The sequence below is a fragment of the Maylandia zebra genome, linkage group LG14 (genome assembly GCF_041146795.1).
Source record: "Maylandia zebra isolate NMK-2024a linkage group LG14, Mzebra_GT3a, whole genome shotgun sequence".
NCBI lineage: Eukaryota > Metazoa > Chordata > Actinopteri > Cichliformes > Cichlidae > Maylandia > Maylandia zebra.
This window is the reverse complement of record NC_135180.1, coordinates 6,071,351-6,097,500: the sequence shown is the minus strand read 5'-3', so window position 1 is coordinate 6,097,500 and position 26,150 is coordinate 6,071,351. Positions and strand designations below refer to the sequence as shown.

The 26,150-nt window shown below is 40.6% G+C and overlaps 1 protein-coding gene and 1 long non-coding RNA gene across 3 annotated transcripts in view; one reads left to right on the top strand and one right to left on the bottom strand.

The window, feature by feature from the left end:
- LOC101469380 (unconventional myosin-Ic) overlaps positions 1–20,616 on the bottom strand; it is a 62,608-nt gene extending 41,992 nt beyond the window's left edge. The window contains exons 1-2 of one of the 2 annotated variants that reach the window (XM_004574551.5): positions 20,471–20,616; positions 20,135–20,307 (exon numbers count right to left, since the gene is read on the bottom strand). In XM_004574551.5, coding sequence (XP_004574608.1) covers positions 20,135–20,224 — 90 coding nt within the window. In that variant the 5' untranslated portion in view covers positions 20,225–20,307; positions 20,471–20,616. Of the gene's footprint in view, positions 1–13,981; positions 14,138–20,134; positions 20,308–20,470 lie in introns of those variants that run through there. The other variant, XM_012915819.4, reaches the window with a different exon arrangement.
- On the top strand, positions 14,079–25,088 carry LOC143422019 (uncharacterized). The gene is made up of 2 exons (XR_013101618.1): positions 14,079–14,212; positions 24,620–25,088. It is a non-coding gene; the product is annotated as an uncharacterized LOC143422019 (long non-coding RNA).
- Positions 25,089–26,150: the final 1,062 nt, after the last annotated feature.

The window sequence follows — 26,150 nt, the reverse complement described above, 5'->3', positions numbered from 1 at the left end:
GCAGGCCAGTTTGCACCCACCAAATATCGGGACACTCCCTGCCCTTCACACACATACACACCCAACACTTCCACTGTAGCAGCACTTTGGTCATGCTGGCATTTCCTAGATTGTCTAGCATCCTCCACAAAGCCATAATCCTAGACTGAGCTAAGCTGGCAGCCAAGTTTTGCAGAGATGGTTTCTGTGTGAATGGAGGGAGGCAGTTTGTTCATCTAAGCCACTACTACCTAAGGTTCCAGCTCTTCAACTACATTTTCAGACTGAAGAGAACTTCTGGGAGGCGGCTCTCTAACCGTAAAACACTACCCTAAATTAACACCCTATTTTAAACTGTTTTTACAGCTGGTGATGTTGATGTGATACAGGCCCAGCAGGGGTCAATGGGTGTGACACTTCACAACAAGTCTGCCAGCATGCACTGAAATGCAGAAGGGCTTCCATGTAGCCATATATGCTTCTGTGCTTTCATAAAGACTCCCCAAAAAAATCTATTCTGGAAAAAATTGGAAAAAAAAAAAATCAATTAACGCAGTGTGGCTTTCCATTCAATAACACCTAGTGTTGTGCATAAGAGAAGAGGTCAAGCTGACTGGCATCTCATTAACACAGGTCATATAGTAGATTCTTAGCTTTAGCATTACAGATCAATAGTTATGAAGTATGCAATGTCTTCAAAATTTCTTTGCTTTGACAAACTTAACAGAAACTTGATTTCAATATCTTACTCGATCCTTGATATTGCACACTATGTATACCACTGTATACCCATGCAGCCAACATATGGTGATTACCTAATAATAATAATAACAATAATAATAACAATAATAATGAGAAAGATGGTGAGAAATGGTATAGCCAACTCCTAATGACACAGAGGGAACTATTGTTAACACCTAGTCAACTCTAAACCCAAAGGAATGCCCAAAGTATGTATGACTGTCATATGCAGGTACAGAGGTTAAAAAACACAGACAAATAATTCAGCAAACCATTTCAACATCAGGCAGGTGTTGACTTGCCGAAGTGCAACTCAAAACGTAGTACACATTCTGCCTGTCCTACCCCCATTCCCGCCCCTTTTTCTGTGTTGTGCAAATCTGTCCCAATACTCCTTAAGTCTTTCCTTCAGTCTCTTTTGTGTCCCTCTCATATCTCCTACATTTTTTCACTCCCTCTCCCACCCCTCTTCACCTTTTCTAGTCTTTCTCCTCCACATTTTTCCTGCTCTTCTATTGATAGAGCCTTTCAGTCCTTTTATACCCAGCAGGCCTTATATGGAGAGGAGCTTCTGAGAAACCACTACAGACTCATACCAATTCCACTGACTAGCCAGATGTTTTAACTGCTCACATTTAGTTTTGACTACTCCTATAGACAAATCTTTTCTGAATACTCAACACACACGCACAGTAACCTTAACCATCAAAAATGAATGCCTAACCAAATGGGCATTTTGTCCCTATAAGCGGCTGTTGGTCCCCACAAGTATAGTAGCATTCAAATTTTTGGTCCTCACACACACACACGTTTTCCTTGTTGTGTCTATTTGCATGTCCTGGACGCTGCTATTGCTATGAGCTACAGAGGTCACGAATACAGGATAAACAATGCACACAATACTGTTTAGACTGCACTAAATAAATAAGGAAGTATTTCATCAGATTTGACTAACAACACAAAAATTGGGCAAATCGGCATGCATCCAGTCCAGTAGCATTTAAATGGACTAAGTTGCTATGTTCCCAAACAGCAAATTTCCTGTTTACTCTGAGCACTTCCCCTTTGCTGATTAGATGTTAATAACAGTTCAGCTGAGAGGCAAAACAAAACCAGATTACAGCCAAAAGAGTGTCAAATTTTTTTCTGCATGGTATAGCTCTGTCCTTCCATGCACATATGTGAGTAAAGCACCTCCCCTCCCTTCCACATGCATTCCCCAGGCCAGTATAAATGACAACAGATGAAGACAGTCACAGCATGATAGGTGGAGTTTGGTTGCAAAGAAGCTTGCACATGTGCAGTTACTGAGAATGTTAAAGCAGTGTAAATAGTACCAACTACTAAAGCCTCTTTCCTCTCGTTATTTCATTTCAGAGCCGTTTTTCTGACTTCTATCTCTGCCTGTGTTATTTTTCTCCCTCCTATTATCTACTTTCTATTTTTTCAGGTTATAAAATTTTAAATTATAAAGGATCAATTAAGAGCAATCAAAATTAGCTGGTGTTTGCCTGCATCCACATACAGGAATACAATAAAGTCATTAGTGTTCAGTTAAATTTACACGTGAGTGGTACAGGAGGCAAGGATATGGAGAAAAGGGGAGTTGACAAAGTGAAAGTTTGAATAGAAGGCCATCCAGTTTGTCATTACAGTGTTTTTGACATGTCAGCACAAACCTACATTAAACTTGACAAATTACTGCGAAGGCTTGTTTGAACAGCTTAAACTATGAGAGCAATCTCCTGAGACAGTAACTTAACACAGACCCTCTCCCAATGCAAGGGAGCTGCTCTGCAGTTTGGTCACACAAAGTTTAACTGCAACATCTTCTGAACGCTCTCCTCTCTGACTGGGGTAGGGCTGCTGAGGCAGAACATACATATGCAACTGCTTCTGAGAAATGCACGTCTGTCATACTATACTAAAAGAATCTACACTAAACAAACTTTAGCTAGACATCACGGTTCACTTCATTTCCCACTTTCATCTAAATATTCATATCCACCTACAACCACAACGTGGGCTTCTAGTGAAAAACATATCACATATCGAGAGCATGAGGGTGGGAATGGATGTTTGTGTCTGTGTGTGCCTGTATGTCTGTGTCTATATGTCAGGTTGGGTATCAGACGCCACCTCTCTGGGGACACCTCAGGCCCTCCAAGGTTTGGAGGCCTATCTCCACCCACCACCACTTCCCCTGCCGGTGGCGGACTCCCTCAGGTGTCGGTGTGTTGGTGGTTCTTTGTGTCTGGGGGTGGGCGTCCGGGTACACACCGGCTCACTCCTTGGCGGCCGCTTGTCGGGGCCTGGGGCCTGGGGCTCGCTCGGGCCCCTTTGGAGGTGGGGTGCCCCCGGCCTCTCGGCCTAGGGCTCGGTCACTCAGGCGCAGCTGGGGGCCGGCGGAGCTCACGGGCGCGTCACTGCAACTCCCCCTGACTTCTGCTCCGCGGCTGCTGGGCGAGCCCTCATCTGGGACTCTCCTCAGCTCTTACTGGGACAGTGGCGCGGCTGCCCCTCTGTTGGTCTTCCTTGGTCTCTTGTGTTCTGGGGGCCTCTGGATGTCTGGAGTTTTGATCTCCTCCATACCCGCTTCACACCCTGGAGGACGGGGCTGTGGCCCCCCCACACTCCCTAGCAGATCATTACATGGAGAAACCTTTGGAATGCAAGCATGCTGATCCACACAGGTATGCACACATGGGTATTCACAGACGCGGACTAAAGCTTTCTTGGCTGCTGCCTCAAAGCACACTGTGCGCTGTCTATCTTGCGTGCTGCACAATATCGTTTATTACTTAGTAAATACTGATATCTATGACTAGCTAGTTTATTGTGATGGTATGGTGCTTTGTTTTCTCTATTATTATGTTGCTCTTTGTTGTTTGCTGTCTCCTCTGTTTGTTTTTGTTTGTTTGTTTGTTTGTTTTTTTTCTCCATACAGGTGACCCAGGAGTTTTTTTTGTTTTTTTTTTTTTTGTCTCTCTTCCCCCCCCCTTCTCACCGTCTCTTCTCCCCTTTGGTTTTCTTTCTTTCTCTCCCCCTCTCTCTCTCATTCATTCCCCCTGTCCTATTTATTAAAAAAAAAAAAAAAAAAAAAAAAAAAATGACAAAGGATGAACTGAAGCTCTGCCATCACGTAATGTCGCATACTGCTGTTTCTGATGTCATTTAGAAAAAAAAAAAGAAAAAAAAAAAAAAGAAAAACATATCACATATCATATGGTTTTAGCCAGCAAGTAGTGACTAGACAGCTACATATGGGTCATCCTCAGTGATGAAATGCACTGCCAGATGCGACTGGCATCCTAAGACTGAAATAAACAGAGACAGAAGCATTTTCTGAATGAGGGTGGAGATGGGGATGAGTGGTAATATGTGGGAGACAGAAGGGCAGAATATGTGTGGAAGCCACCAAATGTAAAAATAAATAAATAAATAGATAAACAAATAAACAATGCGCAAGATGGAACTCTTTAACCCGCAACATCAACATCAACATATATATGGACAAATGTATTGTACAAGCTTATAGAGGCTCCCAGTGATGTTTCTCAGCTTAACATTTCCGGCATCTATACTGATGTTAAAATGATAAACACAAAATCTTTGCTGCCGATTGTTAAAACTAATATAAGGCTGTGAATGCAAAGTCAAAAAGTGGTGACTGAGTGGACAGAACTAGTATAAAACTGTAGAATCCCCATTTTAGATTTAGTCAGTGTGATTAAATATCTTTTTAAGAATGTGTTCAATCAACTGCCACACCCATAATAATTCAATACCGCTGGGGAACCTACAAGAGCCAAGTTGTTCCAAGTCTCACTTTAGTACTGCAGAGAGTTCACACAAACACGCACGCAGACACACATGTAACAACGTCTTAACCAATTGTCATAGTCAGACTGGGCAGGGCTGTAGATATTTTGATAATAAAGTTGCTAATTTCTGTTTGTAAAGCAGGAATGTGGCTCAGGGTAACTGTGATGATTTGGCAAATATGCTGTACATAAATCAGGAGTAGGAAATCCTGGTTGTCTGGGGCTTAAGGCGCTGCTGATGTTGTAATTTTGCTTTTTGTTCTTTTAAACTTCAACAAGATCTTTTTGGGCCTGAAGGGAAAACTGAAAGTCATTCCAGAGCAAATCTGTCATCTGACAGTGTCTCTCATACACACTGTAGTTTGGCAGGGTGCCCCGTTGTGTTAACATATAATCTTGTATGTTTGGTGGCACTTTTTGATCAGAATTGCATCATCAATTCAATTCAATCCCCTAAGTCTAGCACCGTGGACCTTCCCATCTTCCAGCTGTGCGCAGATGGACAGATTCCAGCATCATATTGCAATATTATACCTTCCACTATAAAACCTGTATCCACAGTATACCGAATGCATGCCAATATGCATGCCAATATGCATTTTTATGTCATAAAAACTTTCATTTGACCTATACTGGGTCTCTGCTCTTGCATTATAATGCTGCAGCCAGCACGTTGTTGACACCAATGAAGTAGTCTATCAGTAACAGCCCCCCATTGAAAGGAAGGCTGAAGAAAAAAGCTTCATTTAATTTTCATTATTAAAGGCTGCTGCCTGCAAGCTGCAATCATCAATAAAACATTCACTACTTTCTTTCTACATCATCAGAAATACCATTATTGCAAACTTCTTTGAAATACTGTGATATAATTTTGAGGATTTAATCGCCCACCCCTCCAATTCCTTCCTTTCTGGATTGCAGCTGGTGACTGAAAGCTCTTACAGTGTTGTAGCACAGTGCTTTAGTATAAAGTATGACATAAACCCCTTACCATGTGAAACACAGGAGGATTAAACACATTTACACATTAACCCTACACGACCAACAGGTCTGTCAATGAATCGTCTAAATTCAAGAAAGCCCATATTAGAATGGACTGAATCTGTGCCTGGGAAAAACAATCAAATATTTTTAGGCTTTAGCAGTACCAACACTCCCACACTGTTAGGGTTTTACAGACTGACTGAAGAATTAATGAACAGTAACCTAACCCAACTACACCAGAACCTGGTGTCCTTTGGCCACTAATGTGCATTACATGGTTGTATGAGGACACTGTACATATGTAAGACATCAGGGGGGGGGGAAAAAAAAAAGCCTAGTTCATGCCAGCCATTCTAATCTCATCCATCAGCTGTTGTTTGCATTCCTCCAGACTCCATAGGTTGCTTTATTTTCGTCTTTGCTTCCGCTGCTATCTGCCTTTTCCTTCATGCCACATTGAGTTTTCCACAGAAAGAATAGGGTTCTTATTTGTGCACTTATAATTCACGCAGTCAACCTCCTCCTTCCCCAACACTTCTTTCATAACTTTTCTTCCCTTTAATTTAATTTCTCTCTTTTCAGATTAAGACAACCCCTGCCTATATTAGTACTGACATTATCAAAGCTCCATGGAAAGACTTGGTTAAAGGTTAACAAGCAGGTGGAGAGAGAGAAGCCTTCAAAGACTTACCCAAGGACAGCCTATTATCACCACACTCCAGGCAAATGAAAACAAACACACACTTTCTTTCCTGTAAGTTGGGCTGCCTATTCAGAGTCCTGCAACACTTATTTGAAACTAGTTTTTCATGAAAGCCACTATATAAATTATTGTGTTGCTAGTACAACAGATATGAGAGCATACTAAAACAATCACTGAATTTTATAGTGAATGTGGTTTATTGGTGAACTTTGATACCAGAACTTTGAGAACTGACTAATGATAAGCTATCTAGGTAGTCAAGGGAGACTTGGATAGGCTCTTATTATACACGCTCTCCAGTTAACCTGCTTTCACACATGAACTGTGGGCAATGTTGGGAGAATCAGGGCAGACAGTTGCTCTCTTTCAACAGCTCAACAAGGGGGAATCTCTGGCATCAGAGGTATTCTAACTACTTGGACTACCCTGTTTGGTTTAGGCGAGGGTAGCGCATTCAATGACACACGCCCACTCTTTGAATTTACTAAACAATTACCCGCACTATTCTCACATTACACAGTTGAACAATATTATATACTAGGCTCAACTCTTCCTATCTTAAGTTTACTCACTAGCTGGTTCACTGGCCAGGCTGATGTTGTGGTGATCACTGATCTGCTGCTTTCCCAGCAAGGACCTTGCCTCCTTCTCTAAAAAACTGAGCTGGAAGTCAACTCCAACCAAAAGGTGGAGCAAGTGGAGATCTGGTTCATGGGGCTGTAGAGCAGAGCAAGAACTACCATTACCAGATACTGTACGATGACGGCGTACAGAAACTAATAAAGGCTGGAGCCAAGCAAAAAAAACCCAGAGTGATCTCAGGTAATACTGATACTGATACATGTGGGCAGGGATAGCTCAGTAGGTAAAGTGGTCGCCCCATGATCGGAAGGTCGGCGGTTCGAATCCACTTAACGGCTACCCTGAGGTACCCCTGAGCAAGGTACCGTCCCTACACACTGCTCCCCGGGCGCCTGCTTAGTGGGCTGCCCACTGCTTCACTGAGTGAATGGGTCAAATGCAGAGAAAAACAAGTAATTTCCCCATGGGGATCAATAAAGTATCCATTATTATTATTATTATTATTATTATTATTATTATGTAGCTGTCCTTTTTGGTTCTTACACTTGATATGAGTTCATTCTGTCACAAAACCATAAAAAACAAAGAAATAAAATCTGTCAATTAACAGTTTGAGACAGATATAAGATATGGACCCAGGGAGAAGAATCTTAGCAAGTATGCATTTTGCGATGAGGTTTAAATTTCGGGGTTATGTCCAATACCGCTTAGGCACAAGTGTACTTAATAAGGCAGCTTACTAAACCAAAGGGCAGCAACTGTGTTGGGAAGGAATTTCATCAAGTTCTTTTTTCTCAGACTTTTTCTTTTCCATCTGCTTTCCAGTTTCACATGACACAAACATCCCTCACTCTCAAATTTCAGTGTGAACACATCTGACTTGAATGAGTCACGCAGTGAGCTAAGAATAGTAAACCTGAATCTTATCATAGTTAAGAGGGGTGCTGAGTAGGGAGGGGCAACAATGAGGAATTTATTTGAAGAATAAAATTTGAGCCTGTCTGAATTCTGCACAGGTGGGAAAAGCTTTAAATTTTTCTGATATTTGCTCCCATGCCCATCAGCATACACAATCACTGACACGCAATATGAACGCTTTTTCAACAAACACCGAGATTTGCCTTTGGTGTTATGTCACAGCAAACACAGAGCAGGTAGGTGTGCCTTTACAATGACAGATGATATTGAACATTACATAACCAGGAGAGGAGTGGACATAATCACATGCAAGTTCCCAGCAGGATCCAGAGAGCTTTGGTTGCCTGTTGTTAGAGTAAGGAGGGCAGATCACACACACATGCACGCACCTGACTAAAAAGGTAAATGTACAGGTGTTCTAGGCCTATTTTGGGATGGTTTACACAGTTTGACTTGCCCAGTGTAAGGACAAGGAGAGTGTTCTTGTTCCTCAGACCACCTACCTACTGCTTATGTGGGCGGCAGAGCCAGAGTACAATTCAAATAAATATCTATTATTGTACGTTTATAACTGTTGTGTTTAACCTGGAGGTAAGCGTTTGAGCCAAATCCAGTAGGGTTTAAAGTCCAAGAAAAATGATCCAAAATGTTACAACAGAACTACACAGCAGAAGATCCTCCAAACACCCACAGAGCTCCTCTCCTTCTGGCCTGTCAGTACACATTGAACAAGTGCAAGAGCAGAGGAAATCGGATTACCTTTTTAGCTTGTATCATCGGGTTAATCTGAGTAAAGGTGTGCAGGTGAGGCTGTTTACAACAGAACAGAATTAGGAAGCAACTTAGTCAGCACTGTGTAACTAAACATGAATGAGCAGTTCTATACTTAGTCGAATTCAACCTGTCAGATGTGACTGAGGGCTGTTAGCAGGCATCAGTCTGTTTCTTTTTGCTGTTTCATCACATCAAATACACTTGAACTGTGACAAATAAATAAATAAAACTCAAGCATTCAACTTTCAGTCTTTTAAGGACTTCCCATCTCCTACAGTCACACCGCATGTACAAAAATGGCAGTGAAGCTGGTGTGGATTTTGACTCATGTCCAGGGTGGTTTCCAGTCACACACCAGTCAAGGCTGTAATACTGAGGAGAAGCAGGATGCAGTCACTCATAGCATTTTTTCCCAACAGGGCAGGGCTCGCTGTACCACTCGTCAAGCTTTGGGATGTGGGAAAGAATTACATGGCAATGCTAAAGCAGCTGCCCACAGCTAAAACTAACCAGGCGCACATACTGTACTCACATACCCTACGAGACTGCGAGTCATCATCATACAGGTAACACACTCTGACTCACTGTCAGAGACAAGCTCTCATTACTTCCATTCAGCTAGAGGGTTCCAGCACCCTAACACTAACAAACACCATCAAACTGTAAAGTGGTGCAGCAACAATAAAGAGAGCAGTGTCGCTCACTATTTGAGATTCATTCTGATTAACCCTAACTATAGTGACTGACTGGTGTTACACTGAAATGGCACTGATGTTTACCCCACTACTGAGTCTAAGCACTGAATTACTGCAGTCTTACCTGTCTATTTGACATCTTTTCATCGAGATCATTCTGTGACAAAGGTAAATGACATTAACTGTGATTCTGTGCTTTCACTGATACAGGATGTTTAGTGGAGAACTTTTGTGTGTGCAGACATCCAGTTTTTCAGCCAATTTTCTTTTGAACAAACATTACAACTTCTTTTTTGTCAATTTTAACAGCAAGTGGCATTTACTGTGGCTCAAGAGTTGGCAGTTTGTCTTGAAATCGGAAGGTTGCCGGTTCGAGCCCTGGCTTGGACAGTCTCAGTCCTTGTGTCCTTGACACTTCACCTGTTGCCTACTGGTGGTGGTCAGAGGGCCCGGTGGTGCCAGTGTCCGGCAGCCTCGCCTCTGTCAGTGCGCCCCAGGGCGGCTGTGGCTACAATGTAGCTTGCCATCACCAGTGTGTGAATGTGTGTGTGAATGGGTGGATGACTGAATGTGTAAAGTGCTTTGGGGTCCTTAGGGACTAGTAAAGCGCTATACAAATACAGGCCATTTGCCATTTGACCATATAAGGATACCTGTTCTCATCACACAGAGCCAAGAGTAGAAAGAAATCTGTCCGAGTTCATGCTTTGGGCCCGCAGGTAATGCTTGTGCACATGCAGACCTCATTGTTTGAAATGCTGTTTGTGTTTAACAAGAGCATTTAGTACTTTTATAGTACCCATGCCAGGAATAGCATCACAGGCCAACTTTAACGTCACAGGGACTTTAAGGTCTTAACCTGTAAATGACATGAAAAACCTGAGCTGTTCTAACATGCAAATGTCAGTGTTCATGAAAATTGTACTTGCAATGCTTTTGATGCTTACAATAACATCGGCTTCCAAGTTTATTAAAAAAAACAGGAACAACTGGGGAAAAATTTTCAAATGACTTTGATCTACACTTTCTTTTGGTCCTTCAACTTTAACTGAATTCCTTTGAATACTTTCTTTAATCCAGTGCTTCAACTACACAAAGTTTCTGCATTAACAAAAAATAAATCTATCAATCAGTCACTTCAGCTTTTACAGCAATTCTGTTATTTCAAATCTGAACCTTTAAGAAACAAGCACACAGTCATTGCTAGTTGTTCACAGATTGCTTATCCAGAAATCAGTCGTGGTGAGATGAGAAACAAAAAAGTTTATTCTGCATGTAGAAAGTCTACAACCATAGAAATGGATTGTACCAGCCCACATGGCTGTTGTTAATCTGTTATTGTGCTCTCTGTCTCCAACAGTCTGTCTGCCCAAGGGTAGATCAATAGTCGCTCCCCTCCAGCATCTCCAACACCTTCCCATTTCAAGGTCTGATTTCATTTCCCACATGCAAACAAGTGGTAGTCGTCATCTAAACCAGTGGTCCCCAACCCAATTTTTTTTTCCAAAGTTAGTTTAATACTATGACCAACACAGCCAACGTCTACTAGAGCTCACTTCCATTAGTATCGAGTCTCTTGACTGTGTTGGCATCTTTAATGAAATTATTTAACAAATATTAGGTATGCTGTATGTGAAAGCCCATGCATGAAGTTTCTGCTTCAGTTTTGTTTTTTTAAACTGCAGTATTAACTTTAATCATTATCATGTGTCAGTACATCGCATTTGTTCATGGACGCAGCTTACCAACCAAGCTCACTAGTGTTAGTTGTTAACTAAGCACTCCACCCTCCTGTGCAAACATGGTCACTTATAGTTGAGAAATAAATAACGTGCCAGCTAACTCTGAGGCTTCAAAGGGCAGAGTCTAGAAAACAATGGGAGATGCCACTGTGTCTACATCCATCTTTTATATACAGTCAACAGTTCAACTAATAATTTCTTCAGTACAAAAATGGCAGTTAATTTAATTTAATTTTTTTTTTTACTTAACCCAAACCTCATTACATGCAGGCAGCTTAGTCACCTAGGAGGCATTACTTGTGCATGGGCCCTGACAGTATTCCCGCCCACAAACCCAATGTTTTGTACATTTCTCTCATTCAAGTTTACACTCCCTTTACCATGACAAGCGTAACTTTAACACACATCCCATTTGCTGACATCAACAAGTCTGACAGGACAAGTTGACATTATGAGGTTAATGAAGGGAAATTCCTCTCCGTCTCCCCCCCCCCCAGTGAGTATTTCCTATTGCAAAGTTTAAGTACATTAGCGTGTATCAACACACATTCACACATGCAAGCGTTCCTCTCTCTTCCTGTTGTATAGCGGATGGTAGTGATCTGGCTAAGAGCCAGGCTGTCAGGTGTGCCCTTTGCAGTCCACCTGACATGCAGCTGAGCAACTACAGGCCAGGGAAGACCTTCACCCCATCAACAGCAGGTCCTGTATCCGCCAAAACAAAATGCTCAAAGTGGGAGTCGCCCAGTGTTCTTTTTTATTCAATATTTATTCAGCTCCAGGCAATCCCCTAACCCATCTGGTCTCACTGCAATGCACTGCAGAAACTGGCAGCAGAAATCTGGCATGAAGGAATCTACTAACTTCCATAACAATGTGGAGGGAAGCATGACTAGTATTTGATCAGATAAACAGGCAAAGAACAAGCCAGGACCAGTAAACTTTTTCCTCTCATGTGAATCCGTGTAAGAATTAGATGTGAAATTAAAACTGAGAGTGTGGGAAAAAAAACTGAGCTCATAACGTTATCTTAATAATCTAAAAAACACATGCACCCATCTCACAAACCCTTGCATTGTGTTTGTGCTTAAAGTGGGAAAGTGAAAACACCCAGCCATGCAGAAGTAGGAATACATCCAGTGAAGAGCCCAACCTCACCCTAAACTACCAAACTTCACTCTCACCACAACTCGGCCTCAGCCATGAACCAAAATATCTCCGAAAGCCCAGCCCATTAAAATAAAATAAAGCCGGCAGTACAGCACTAAGGGAAGAACTGCCTTCAAGCCTCTGCCCACATCAGCCCAATGGAAACTGCAGCTAAAAGTGACTGACCACAGAGTATACAACTGGTGGAACTGCTTTGGAAAAATGTATTGACTGCTGCACGCTGATGTGCATTTTGTGCCAAGTAGAATAATTGTGCAGACTGTGCACGCTGAAAATTCCACCATGTGCACTTTCTTTAAAGAGCTACCCAAATTAGACCACCCTGCAGATCAGTAAAACCCTGCTTCAGGGCTAATCGTCTCCAGTTACAAGCTGCCATTTAAAAAAGGAGCTTGTATCAAACTTGGAGCACTTTAACAGGACGCTGAGGAGCAGCTGCAGCATGCTAGTCAGCACAGGGAGGCCCTGCCCTTCAGGTGACCTTGAAGGAACTGGTCAGCTGGTCTTGCTGCAGCTTGACCCCTGGAGGACTATCCCGCCCATTCTGGCTCACTTGTCTGAACTTCTATCTTCTGGTTTCTGTCTACACATGCATTTATTTAACTTACAGCACAGGCTATTTTGCGTTCCCCTTTCTGCTGGGTGGGTAATCAACTTCTCTTATAATCAAGATGAAGCTCAGCAGATCAGATGCCAAAACACAATTTCCTCAAAGATAAAAACAGCATAATGGTTTTATAACACTGCCTCAGTATTTTTGGTCAGATTTCTCATCCCGTGACAGCCATCAGCACCTGTGGGCTGCATTACATGCCAGCTGCTTGCATTATGTTTACCTCTTCCAAACCACACACAGGATAACAGGTGGACAGGTTTGTGGACCAAGCCCTTCCTCAATTGCAGACACTCTCTCTCAGCACAAGTCCAGCGTCTTCTGACACATACACAGGGTCTCTTAAAGCTCCATTAAGAGATGGTTCATTTAAAATGATTAACACCGCAGCACCTTCTGCTTGCATCAGGTGTGCAAGCCTGTGACGTGAGCCGTGTAGTTGCTGTCTTAATCTGTGTCTGTCTCGCGTCTATAAAAAGACTACCCCAACCTGAAGGATTTGATTTTGTGGGCTATAGGCCAAATCACTACGTGGCTAAAAGTCCACAGCACTGCTTTTCAATGAACGCCAGTGAGCCAGCTCCCAGAAAATACAAGCCTACACAAGTGTACGCATGACGGAGGAGAGAATGCCAGACCAAACTTCATTCAAACAAAAAAAGGGTCTCGTATTGGATTTCATAGACACTTAAAATAATCACATGTAATGTTGATTCTTTAAACCGGTATATATGCAACACACCAGCAGGGCATGTTTAAACTTTGAACTTAAGCACTTAGCTAGGTTAGCTGAAATGCATCACAATTTAACATATTACTTATGACAGACAATGAAGCAGCGGTAGATAACCGAGTTTAACCGCTTTAACCACACTGTACTAATACGACTCCTGCTGCTGTATTACGAGTCTTGATGTATGGTTTAACTGAGTAAAATGAGTCACAAACAGGCTGTGTCGCGTTTAAACCCCACATTATTATTATTATTTTTTTTTTTTTTTTTTTTTACAATGGCGTTTTGGTGAAAAGCTTCTCTCCATATGGTGCACACGGGGACTTTCAGCCCACTCACTCAAACATGCTGCACTGTCACGAATTACTGAGCAGAGACTGGCCGGTATCACAGCTGTAACCAGTACAGCAGCCGTGAGGTTGGAAAGAGCCAAAGTTAACAGTTAGCACAGTGGGGCAACTGCCGAGGAGCGCGCGGGAGGCACCTAGCTTAAAATCTGTGTTTAAACTGGATGAAAGCTTACCTTACAACAGCCGAGGTCAAATGCGCTATGCCGCTTTTCTTTCACTCACTTCCACCGCCCGAGGTTTTGGAGTTGTCTCACCGCCGTGTCAGACAGTCCACTTACTGACTGGTCACTGTTAGTCAGTAGGTAACGTACTGTGTGCCGGGTTTCTCCTGACCCTCCCACCACCACTCCCAGTTCTCCAACCGTGGGCTCTGCCTCAGCGCGGAGGCTTCTCCTGGACTGCAGGTATCAGTTACACTATGCTTCGTGAACTGATATGCTAGTATGAAACAAACTGCCAGTGTGTCGTAGTTGTCGGGGGTTAAACTCTATGGGAGTGGTGTGGTAATTTCTCCTTTATTTTTCTGTCATCAAAGGACAGCACAGCCGCGTAATACCAGGAAGTTAACCAAAAACCCACCCTGCTACAGCTCCCGTAGGAGTCATGAGTTTCTTTCGGACAGGTCGTGCACTATGATTTGCCTGCTAATACTCTTCAGGCGGTTTTGTTATCTTCTTGTCTCTGGGACATTAGAAATTAAAAAAAAAAAACAATGTCTGCTTTTACCAGCCTGATAAATGGCAGCGTGCTCGGTGAGCTGACAGAGACTAAAGGCTTAAATGAGGAATGATACACAGACAGCTTTCGTGAATTAGAAGATCATAACCAGATCCCTTCACTTTAAAGCCAAACTCTCTGGGAGATCGCAAACTACACTCATAGCCATTTATTGCTGTCCACCCATCTGAGCTCTGAGCGGGTTAAAAGTTCATCCATCGGCACCTCTAACGGGTGGGGTAGAAAACAAATGCGCGCAGACATAAAAGTAGACGTGAAAATGCTAGATATTTGAGTCTGGAGGAACCGCTAACCAGTGCCATTCCAGCCGGCCATTCAGTGGCAAACTGCAGCTCAGCGGTTCCATTGAGCGGCTCTCGTCGTTTTCACGGGGTTCTCGTACCCTCTGCTGTCCAAACAGGCGTCACTGCACCTGCACGCCATCACTCACAGCTCTACCTCGTGACAGGAGACTCTAAAGTCTGCTGCCATCAAAGTCTAAATAAGCTAATATTTCCCATGAAACAGTCAAATCTCTCAGTTCAAACATTTGGCATGTTTTCTATGTTCCCTTGTGAATAAAATATGGGTTTCTGAGTTTCTAAAACCATTGCATTCTGTTTTTACTTTACATATCGTCCCAAGTTTTTTTTCAGGTAAGAAAGAAATCCACAAAAAAGAACTAGAAATTTCCACCCTTGCTGCTAAAATTTTCATTTACAATAACTGAAAGGTTGTTGAAGTTTTAAGATACAACACTGAGAGTAGCAGAGAATGAATAAAAGGTTTACTGGGAGTTTTTAAAAAGTATGATTTTTTTTTTAAAATTATTGTACTTATGAATGAGTGAAAGTCAGTGTCATGATGTATATTTGAAAATATTTCATTTGCACTTTTTATGGTTTTTTTTTTTATAACTGTCCTTATTGAGCATCGTCCAGACGTGACACAGCTGTCATATCTTGTGTCACTCATGCGTTCTCTCTTCCCCTAGTCCTGATAAACATGAAAAGACTGAAGCTTTTTCCTGTGCATGCAATACAAAGTTATGAGGCTCAGAAATTCTAGAAAATCTGATGCAAACCAAAGAGTGCTAAATGTTCATCCACCCCTGTGAGGGCCTGTAACTCAGATAATGATATAAGATAAAAACACATTTTCATGCCTTTTAGTTACTAAAAAAAGTTAGCTGATTATGCAAGGGTAAGACAGACTCAATTTTTTAATATTTGAATCATTTATAAGAAAAAGACAACATAAATGAAGCTCCTGCACTAAGTATAAGTTAAATAAGGGTTGTCTTCGCCTGCCAATACTCTAGAGGAGACCAATAATGAACATTATTGGTTAGATGTGAGTATAATCATACCCTTTAAGATTTTCATTGAAGAATATTCATTGGGAAAACTTGACAGCTAAACATGTTCATACAGCTGAACCCTTGCAGTTTGGCTGTACATTTAAGCACCAAAACTTTCCATCTCTCTCTGACCTGCCAGTGCTACTGCTGCCCTCCATCGCTGCCTGCTCTGTGAACCCCTAACTAGGCTTGCTAGTAAAACTGCACCATCCCACCATACACCTGTAGGCTCTGACAGCATAATACTCCCCATTTTCTATGTGTGTCACAAGTGCAGTCAGTGATGAGCTCAGAGCCTAGATGATAAACTTTAACTGTACTCTGTTTCTCTAATAAATTAAACATTCCAGGTCTGAATCCCCTGCACTGGACTTTGTATCAGATATTACTGCAGTTATGCACTGTGCTCATGTGAAGGTGACCTCAGTCTCAGTTGTAATGTGACTTCACTGCCAGAGGGGGGGGTGATCGATTCAGCCTCAAACAACCCGCTACTAATGACACACACACACACGCACGTTGTATCCTGTTGGCGTTGAGTAGATGGGCAGAAGAGCTGGTCATGACACTGGCCCCTTACCTTCAGGCCCAGCCCTGTCTCCTCTTCACTTCCCTTCCAAAATCAACAAACAGCAGCACACTTGATCTTTCCTTTTCTCCCAGGATCAGTTAACACCACATCGTTCTGATTTCACTTAACAAAAACCAAAAAGGTTTACTTGACTTATCTGCTGTAATGCAGCAAAAAGGTCCTACATTAGCCTACAAACTCAGTGTGATCCCAGCATTCACTGACCAGCTGCCAGACTTTCAGAAAGGGGGAAAAGCATTATCTGTGGAAAGTTTGAACTGTATAAATGTTCTGAATATTTTGCACACTTCATCAGTAAAGTCAGTACATAGTTGTTCGTGCTGAATTAATTTACCGTCAGACTAATTGAGTTTTGCTGTGCTGTGCTGTGATTGTAGGTGTCGATTTTTGATGTCGAAAGACAGGCACATTATAGGTCAGGGAACGCACACTTTTCACATGTACCCAGACGCAGGGTGAGTTGACCTTTAAGGAATGTGGGAAGGGGAACGAATGAAGCCATGTACTGGAATGTCTTTGTCGTTTCCTCCCATCCAGGCTACGGTACATTCCAGTCCTCCCCAGTCATTACTAACCAGCACGCAGCAGGCTGCATTAACCACACCACAATTCTCTTTCTAGAAATCTGAAACCTGTGTCTGCCAGTGGTTACACTTTACCAAAAGATACCTTATCCCATAAAGGGACTGCTTTAAAAAAAAGCTAATTCCATTCAATCTGTAGACAACTATATTTAGATATTACATATGAGCTTAGCACATACAGTATGAACTGCTGAAATGTAAATGAAATGTGTTAGTCACGTCATATAGAGTCTATTTCAGAGTCTGGGCATATTTCTTTATACTGTGTGTGCTCACCTACATGTAAAGCTATGGCTACTGCCAAAAACTGTGGTTCCTTTAATGGCCACTTGAGACAGGCTTCAAAAGCGAGGAATAGACTCCTATTTTAAATGCCAAACTTTAAACCATTAAAGGCATGTTTACACGCTAATACAAAAAGGTTTTTGCTCTCTATAGATAGTTTTCCCCTTCCTTCCATTTGGAAACCGATAAGTCTTAAACATAGGAGCACAGAAGCTTTGCTCGACATCTGTGTCTACTTGGCCTCCTCTCTGCTAATTAAAGGCACTGAACTGGACCTCTTTCTTGTTTGTTCTAGAGGATTATCCGACTAACATTATGGCCTGTTTTACGGCACAGACAATTTCTGTTTCTGCTTCAGTTTTGGAGATTGAAATTCTTCCTTCGTTATTTAGCACCAATTTTTAGCTAGGCTTGCTAGTAAAGCTACAAAGATTCGCCGATTAACTTGGATAAATTGATTATAAAAAAACAAGATGAACTGTTAAATTATTCCGATGTGAGATTTAAATTAGACAGCTTGCTGTCCTATTTTTCTATTTGTAATACTTACACCAAGCAGGGGTGAGTCTAAAGGGGGGCATGGGGTGTACTAATATTAATATTTAATACTTAAGATAAATAAGAATTTTCTCTTTACGCAGACCAGTAAAAATATACATGGGCCAGTAAAACTCAGAGCCACTGACCTGGAGCTGTTAGGCTGGACGCTGAGTTATTATTAACATTAATTATTGACATTATTAACATCTACACCATCATAACTTCCATTTTCTACAACAGGAAACGTTGCATCAAAGCACAGGCCAAATCTGAGAGAATGCTGATACACTCACTTTCCTGTCATATGGTCCTTTAAAGGCTTTCAGGCACACTTAAACGCACAGACATGCACAAAAACACTTACACATGAACACATATACACAGACACACCAAATCTACCTCATCCAGGGGATATGATATTGTAAAAACTCTTTTTTGTTTCCTACTAATGTAAGAAAGCTTTCCAAGAAGACAGGATATTTCATTTTATGCCTTAGTTCAGATTGTATATATATATGTGTTTTTTTTGTTTTTTTTTACATTACTGTACTTTATTTTATTTGTACTTTACTGTACTGTTGTTTTTAGGAAAATGTCTTTGAAGATTCTCAGTCATTCATTTTATCGTAGTCTAAGAAGCCTGGAAAGAAAAGCGTCTGGACTTCTTTGAGTTTCTTGAAGACGTGTAGGAGAAGACTCTCCTGAGTTTTTTGATAAACCGGCTACATAGGGGATGACAGTGTTGTTGCGTTTGTCTTTCTGATCCTCCCTAGTTTATGTCTGATCTTCTTTTCTGTGCATCTTTGCTGACTTGATGAAAGCCCAATTAGGATAACAACTTGTTTTAAGAGCTTCCTTTACATGTGTGTGTTCTCTCTTTTTTCCTTTGGGCTAAGAGGGAACATTTTCTGCCCAGTGTTGTAGGGTCCTGATTACTCCAAGTTTGTGTTCCAGATGGTGGTGGGAGTCAAAGAGGAGGTACTGGTCCATGTGTGTGGGCTTCCGCTAAAACTAGTTGAGGTTCGCATTCTCTTTGATGCGCACGGCACAGCCCAGGAATGGCAAACTGTTATCTTTTGTGTCTTCCCTGGTGAACTTTATGTTTTTATCCACAAAGTTGATGTGAGCAGTGAAGGATTCTACTTCTTGGGTTTTGGTTTTGACCCAGGTGTCATCAACATATCTGTACCAGTGGTTAGGTACTGTCCCTTTAAAAGAGCCAAGCGCCTTTATTTCCACTTCCTCCAGATACTACAATATGACCCAGTGTCATTATTAAGTTGGGGATGGTTTTGTACCACCTGATAAAAACAAGTTCAATATTTGCCTTTGTTTTAGCCCTGCTGTGGGTGCTCAACCACCTTTACTTGGAAATACCTGCCTGTGCTCACCAGCTAGTTGGTAACTTTGCTTTTGGACTTTTCGAGCAGCACAACGGGAGAACATTAAACATTTGGCCTTCAAACCAAAACAGGGTAAGAATTCTGTGCAGAGCTGAAGGGAACTGGGAGTCTGGTGAAAATTCTCTATAAGCCGCTCTATAATCAATTTACTGTTAGCATATAAACATTGGATGTAGCAGCTTTCAAATGCATCATATGCAGTGAGGTTACTTGACTCACAACATCCTCTCTATAATTAATTATGTGAGGGCTGACACTAAACCTTTTGCACTCAATGTTGCACATTCCTACAATATTATAACTGCGCTGGTATTTACTGAAAATATCCAAAAATGCCCTTTGTATCACCAAAGAACGTTTTAGGGAAGACACTATGAATGTCAAATTGCTACTTAAAGCACCGTGACTTCTTTAAAGAGGGTTCTTATTCACTCTAATTAACACTTAGCATCATGAGTCTTGTTCTGTAACACAGTACAGATGTCTCTAACGTGTCCAGAAATTACAGAGGCAGCCTGGTTTGACATGCATAATTACCTCTGAGTAATGCGCATTATAATTCGGAGAGCGCTGCTCAGGGCCAAGCAAGATTTAAATGCATTTACTAACCACAGATCATTTGATTTATCACCACAGACAGCAGATTCTGAAGCAATTTACAGTTCTTAAATTATGTAAAAGTTTCTCAATGTCAACCCTGTGGGAGATGAACCCTATAACCTCAGCTGTGTCAGCACCTATGTCTACCCACTGAGCCGCATAAAACCTCTGGAATGAAAGATGAGTGGAAAAATCTGACTCCAGAGCTGGCCTCAGCCATGGTCACAGTGTGTATGCAAACTGACCTTGCAGTTGTGGCAGTGGTTTTCTCCATTCTTCCCTGGAGAAAGGATGATTTCCCCTGTCGGGATCAGCTGGATCTTCAGTTCCATCATTTTTTTCTTTATTCCTTTAGCTTCTGTTAAAGTGATCCGGTTTTTGTGTGTGTTTCTTGTTCCTCCCCAAAGAATTGCAACGCCTAAGATTGAGCAGAAAGAGAACGTGCGTAGAAGATCATCCCAAGAGAAGTTAAAATGCAACTATCAGAGATAGTAGGTTCATTTGAAATGCATGCAAGATCCCAAATCTCTTTCTGAAATGAAAAGAAACCACATGCAGTATCTTTCAGTGGGAGCCCTTACCTGATAGAGAAATGTTATTTCATGGCACGAGGATCAGTAGACATACAGTAGTGATAGTAGTTTACAAGCATTGGCACAGAGATTTGAGGTTGGGGTGTTACCTGTTGCAGAGCGGAGGTCACAGTGAGGCGAGCTTCCTCTCATGCAGCCAGAGGATGTTGCCTCTCTGGCTGAATTCACAGGAAGGATATAGTACGTAGCCTGACTCAAGATGGATGCCACTTACAGAGGATATGTGTCTTTTGTTTTACAAGTGCATGTGAGTATGTGTCTTTAGTTAGATAAAAAATATGTGCTCTCGTAGCGAGTGGTAAACCAATTTGTATCTTCAGTAAAATAAACTATGCATAAGTCTAGCTAATAAAAGTCTAGATCAGTGGTTTTTAACATTTTTTGCCTCAGTCAGAAATGCCCTATCTCTTGTCTTGAACCTGCTATTTTAAGCAGATTTTACACTTTAGACTATTTAATGCCATTAATTTAAAAAGACAGAAATTGTTCTTTGTTTTTCCATTCAGGTCAAAGTTTCCACTTGTAGGATATTACTTGGAGTGACAGAATTCAGAGATGCTTCATCAAATTATCTACTTTCACTATGATTTATACACCACTTATATTTAAACTATTTAATCATTATTTTACACAATATATTTAGCTTGTCTTTCTATCATTTCTTACCTTAAAGGAACTATATTTCACCTATTGTTTAGGCCTAATTTTAGCTAGCTAGTAAACTATTTATTTAACATATTATTATATGATTTGAACCGTTTAAACTTTTCACTTATCTTTTCATTTTAGTTTAAAAAATGTTGCTCTTTTTACCATTTATCTTCTTTTAGCATTTAATTGAACACTATCAGTAATTTACTTTTTACTTTTAGCTAGGATTTAACCTCTCTCTCTTTTAGCTAAATAAAAGCTACTTTTAGCTAACATTTTCTTAACCTTTCTGTTACTGGTATTTAACCTTTTACCTTTTGCAATGAGGTAACTTAGCTTAATGAGCTTAATTAGCTTTTGCCTGCCAACTAAACCATTGCTTTTAGCTAATATTTCACCAATCTAGCTAGCTAGGAGCAGGTTGTCGATTACTTTAAGCTATTTTATACTTAGCTGGATATATTTATGCACTAATTATGCCCCAAAATTTCAATTGTTCACTACTTCTGGCGTTTTTACTACTACAAACGAGCTGTCTATTTTTACCATCTAGCCAATACTTTATACTTTGTAAGGTGTTGCAACCTCAACATGTCATTGTTTCTTCATTGATTTAAGTTAACATTATTTTTGCTATAATTCTTATTTTAAATGAACTACATTTTACCCCAAAATGGCTACCTATGGTTTTGGCTCCTGTTACATAACTAATCATTGCATGCACACACACATACACACATACAGGGTTGGTCTAAACATGGTTTCCTTCTAGAAACAGCATCCTGCTTCAGACATTTACAACACCCACCCAGATGATTTAGTGTGTACGTATGTGTGAGAGAGATGCATTTTTGTTTGAGCGTGTGCATGACGGAACCTACTTGTGCTTCTCTAAGGATATACAGTGCACACAAGTGGCAGGCGTTTGCATCGCTGGCTTTCTAAAAACAAATAAGGGACTTGTGCTCTCATAGTGGTGCACTTCCTCAGAAGGAATGCTTCCAGGGGTAAAGGGGTAATGTTTGACACTGGAGTCGAACATTGGTGCATGTGAGACAGAAGCATATAAACAGCTTCAATCTGATAGATAAACATGCATCATTCACATAACCTTCCTAAACTGTCTGATGACTCCAGACCCCTCACACCCTGTTGGTTCACTGTTATCACCACAGGTCACATCCAGTTATTTGGGCACATCATAATATGTGTGGTGAATGGCCAAGCCACAGAAAAGATAGCTTTAGAGCACATAGAGGGGTCTGTCTTGAGAGTATTCAGCTTTTATCTCTCTTAATCCTGCGCTATAAAAGGTTTTTTTGATACATAATTCATGAGCAGTAGCATAAAAAGGGATATCTTTCAGCATGAGCGTCACACAGGATTTGTATGTCCTGTGTTTTGCAAAGGGGCATCGCACATTGGTGTTAAGAGAGGGGAAGTGACAGAGACACACATCCTTTGACCTCTGACCCTAGCTGGAGGCATTTCTGACAGCTTGGCATCAACAGGAAATCTGTAGCCTTGATACACACACACACACACACACACACACACACACACACACACACACACACACACACACACACACACACACACACGAACATTCCTACACACAATCTTGGAGTTGAGACGTCTCTGCCCAGTTCTATTTTAAAATAAGAACACATACTTTCAAAGTGATTGACTTCCAAGGAAAACACACTGTTAAAAAGGAAAATAAAATGGAAAAGACAGAGCACAGTGGCCACAAATGCAGATTATTGGTAGTAAAGTAAGAACTGTAGAATAACACACTAATCACTGTCATTCCATCAACTGTAATTAGATCTTCACTGATGAGGACACGGCAGTTAAAAAACCTGTTACTGTAAGTCTAGGTCACAAAAGGGTTGTAATTATTTGTTTTCCTATTTTCCTGCTTAAATCATCATATCCGTTTTCTCACTGTGGAGACTAAACTTCCTTGCTTTCCTTTCCATTGCCATGGAGAAGTGTCTCAGTGGTTACCGAAAGGTAAGGCGGATCCAAAGCCACTTTTTCCATCTTACATTAATGATGTATTATCTTTTTTATACATATGTGTGTAGTGCTTGTGTCACTGTGTGATTCCTTTGCTACAACAGTCTGAAGGTAAGTCATCATATGACAAAGGTGACTCCTCTCGAAGAGTATAATATTGGGATTTTCCAGGCCAAGACTTCTGACTCAGCCCACCTACAGCTGTGATAAAACCAATAATCTGCATCCTTTTAATTTAGTGATAAGTTAAGTGATGAGTTAAGTTAAAATGAATTTGATGAGTGGGCTTAAGTTTGTGTTAGGCTATGCAAAATGTTTAATATTACTTTTTTACTGGCTTCTGTATGTTATAAAATTCATTCGTTCATTTCATTAACATAAAAGCTTTAAAACTGTGTTAAAGCCTCTGAGCTAAATATGTGAAACACAACCTTTTGATACGGTTAGCTATAAATAAGTTTATTAAAGGAAGCAAAAGTTTTAGTATTATGTATAAAGCAATAGCGAAACATAATGGATACAAATAACATCTACTATCTGTTAGCTAAAAGGAACTCTGTTACAATGTTTAACTTTTTTTAAAGTAACAATTCTGAACCTGAAAAATGACATTTCAGTTTTGGGGAAGATGTATTGCATCATATATCTGCTTTTATATGAAATAAATGTGTTTTGAAATAATTTATAGTGTTTTTAGTCAAGAATTGACAAGAATTGTCAATTCTTGACTAAAAACAAGAACTCCTGCAAGTATCCTTGGATCCGAGGAGTATCCAAGAGTATCCTTGGATGACTTTGACCATGTTTGTTGATGGTGGTGGTTATGATTTTCTTGTAGTTTGGAGTTTTCAAAAAATTCTAAATATAAAAATACCAAAGTCTTACACATCTTTGATTCCATTGGCATGGCAGGTTGAATATAATCTTTAATAATATTTATTGGTCAGATTCCTTTGATGTTGTTCACATTCCCCTCTTTATGGCCCATAACCATGATATTACTTCACCATGGTCAAACATCCCCCCAGCACCTTTTCATGTGCTGTCTCTCAACTTACACCTTTTTATTGTGACTGGTTACATTTCTCATCATTGTTTGTCTTCATTTTCTTTTCATTAGCAACTGAATCACATCTATTATATTTGTGATTTTCTATATAATGGGACTTTATATTACTTTAGCCAACATGCATTTCCTGCATTCAGTCCTACTTGTGACACTGCAAGTCATTGTGTACACATGTGTAAACGTACAGTATTACAGCTGCATGGATCAAGGGCATTTGGGCACTGCAGGCCAAATCCTGTAACCAGATCCCACGCGGAGGCTGAGCCCAGACCAGATCAGACCAGGGCTGAGTAAATCTCACAAGTGTTGTCTGAAAATAATCCTAGCTATTTATAACAGCTGTCTCTACAGTCGAAGAGGAAGTTCATAATATTTCATTGACGTTTGTTCCCCAGGTCCTACTCTGCGAGCAGTAATCTTGCTCCGACAACAGAACGCTGGCAGTTTCCAGTTTCCACAGGAAGGCAGAGGAAGCTAGAGGACGCCGATTAGGCTGCAGATGTAGAAGAGGGAGCCACTGACACGACGGCCAAAACACTCCCTCCGGAGAACAGTGTCTTCAAACATAATTACTGGAAAGTTAAACTATTGACATTTTTTCCTTTATAGCACTTCCATCTCCTGTGTAAATATGGAAATTATTTTAGCACGAGTGATGTATTGTCAGATTAGCTGGAAGTTGCTGCCCTCTTGAGGTTTCATGTTTCAGCAGACAGATCTCTAAAAGACAAATAAAAAGGTGCTGTTGGAAGCTGACAGTCAAGGCTTATATGACCCACACCACACCCAGTGACTCGGATAAGAAAATTGAATAATGAATGCTACATGCCACTTGTTTTTTATTAAATACTACCTTGTGGCAGTGTCTGGACATGTTGTTACTGTTAGCAGTTTCAACAATCTCTTCATTATGTTTAGTTTATTAGTTTGACAATTTATTGATTAATTTTATATGCTATAACTATATAGCCAGCACTATTATTTTAGTCATAATCTGTTACTTTTAACAAAAATATTTGCACCATTTACTTTTAGCAAAAAATAAAGTGCTATTGCTAGTTTATTTTTCCACTTATGAATTAAATCAGATTATTACTTTTTAAAATAATCCATATAATCCATTTTATAATCCAAAATTTACTTGTACCTAATCATTTTATACATTTGTTTTAACCTCTATTTTGAGTAATCATTTTACATTAGTTTTAGCTTGTATATAACCTGTATATAACAAAAATGTCAGTGATTTTTTTTTAACCTAAAAGTTCTAAAAATATGTGCGTATTTGTACGTTTATTCAGTCATTTTTTTCCATTACATCTAACAACTGAACAATATTTATTTCAGATAATAATTTATAAATCAGTTTTATCTACCAGGGTTTTTTTTATATGTCGCTAATTTTTCATTCTTAACATGTTGCTAATCCTAGTTTTAACTAGGCGCATCTTTTTTTAAAGTTCTTTTATTCACAACTTTTAGCTTTATACCTACCTATCTGGGTAGCCTGGTAGGTAGTCCACCCAAATTGCTCCATCCCCTTCAACGTAAGCTGGGTAAGTAGTTCAGAAAGTGGATGTTTCCTTGACCATAGTGTTGTATAAATAGCTTCTAAAACCCACCTTTTTTAAAAATGCGTATCCTGAAGCATAAACTAACAGCTGGGAATACAACAGATTTAACCTCTGTAGCTAGATGTCACCATATCTGTGTGTCTATTTTTCATTCTGTGATTGATCCTCGGTGCTTCTGAAACACGTCATTTAGAAAGTGATTTGAAAGAATCTCTTGTGAGTGCCGGATTCAAACTGTAGAGGGCTCTAGAGCAGCTGCTGCACTGCCAGACTTGGATGGTTCTTCAGTCAGCTCTCTCCTCAGGCGCATATGATGTATATCCCCGACATTACACACAAAATTAGAAGGTTT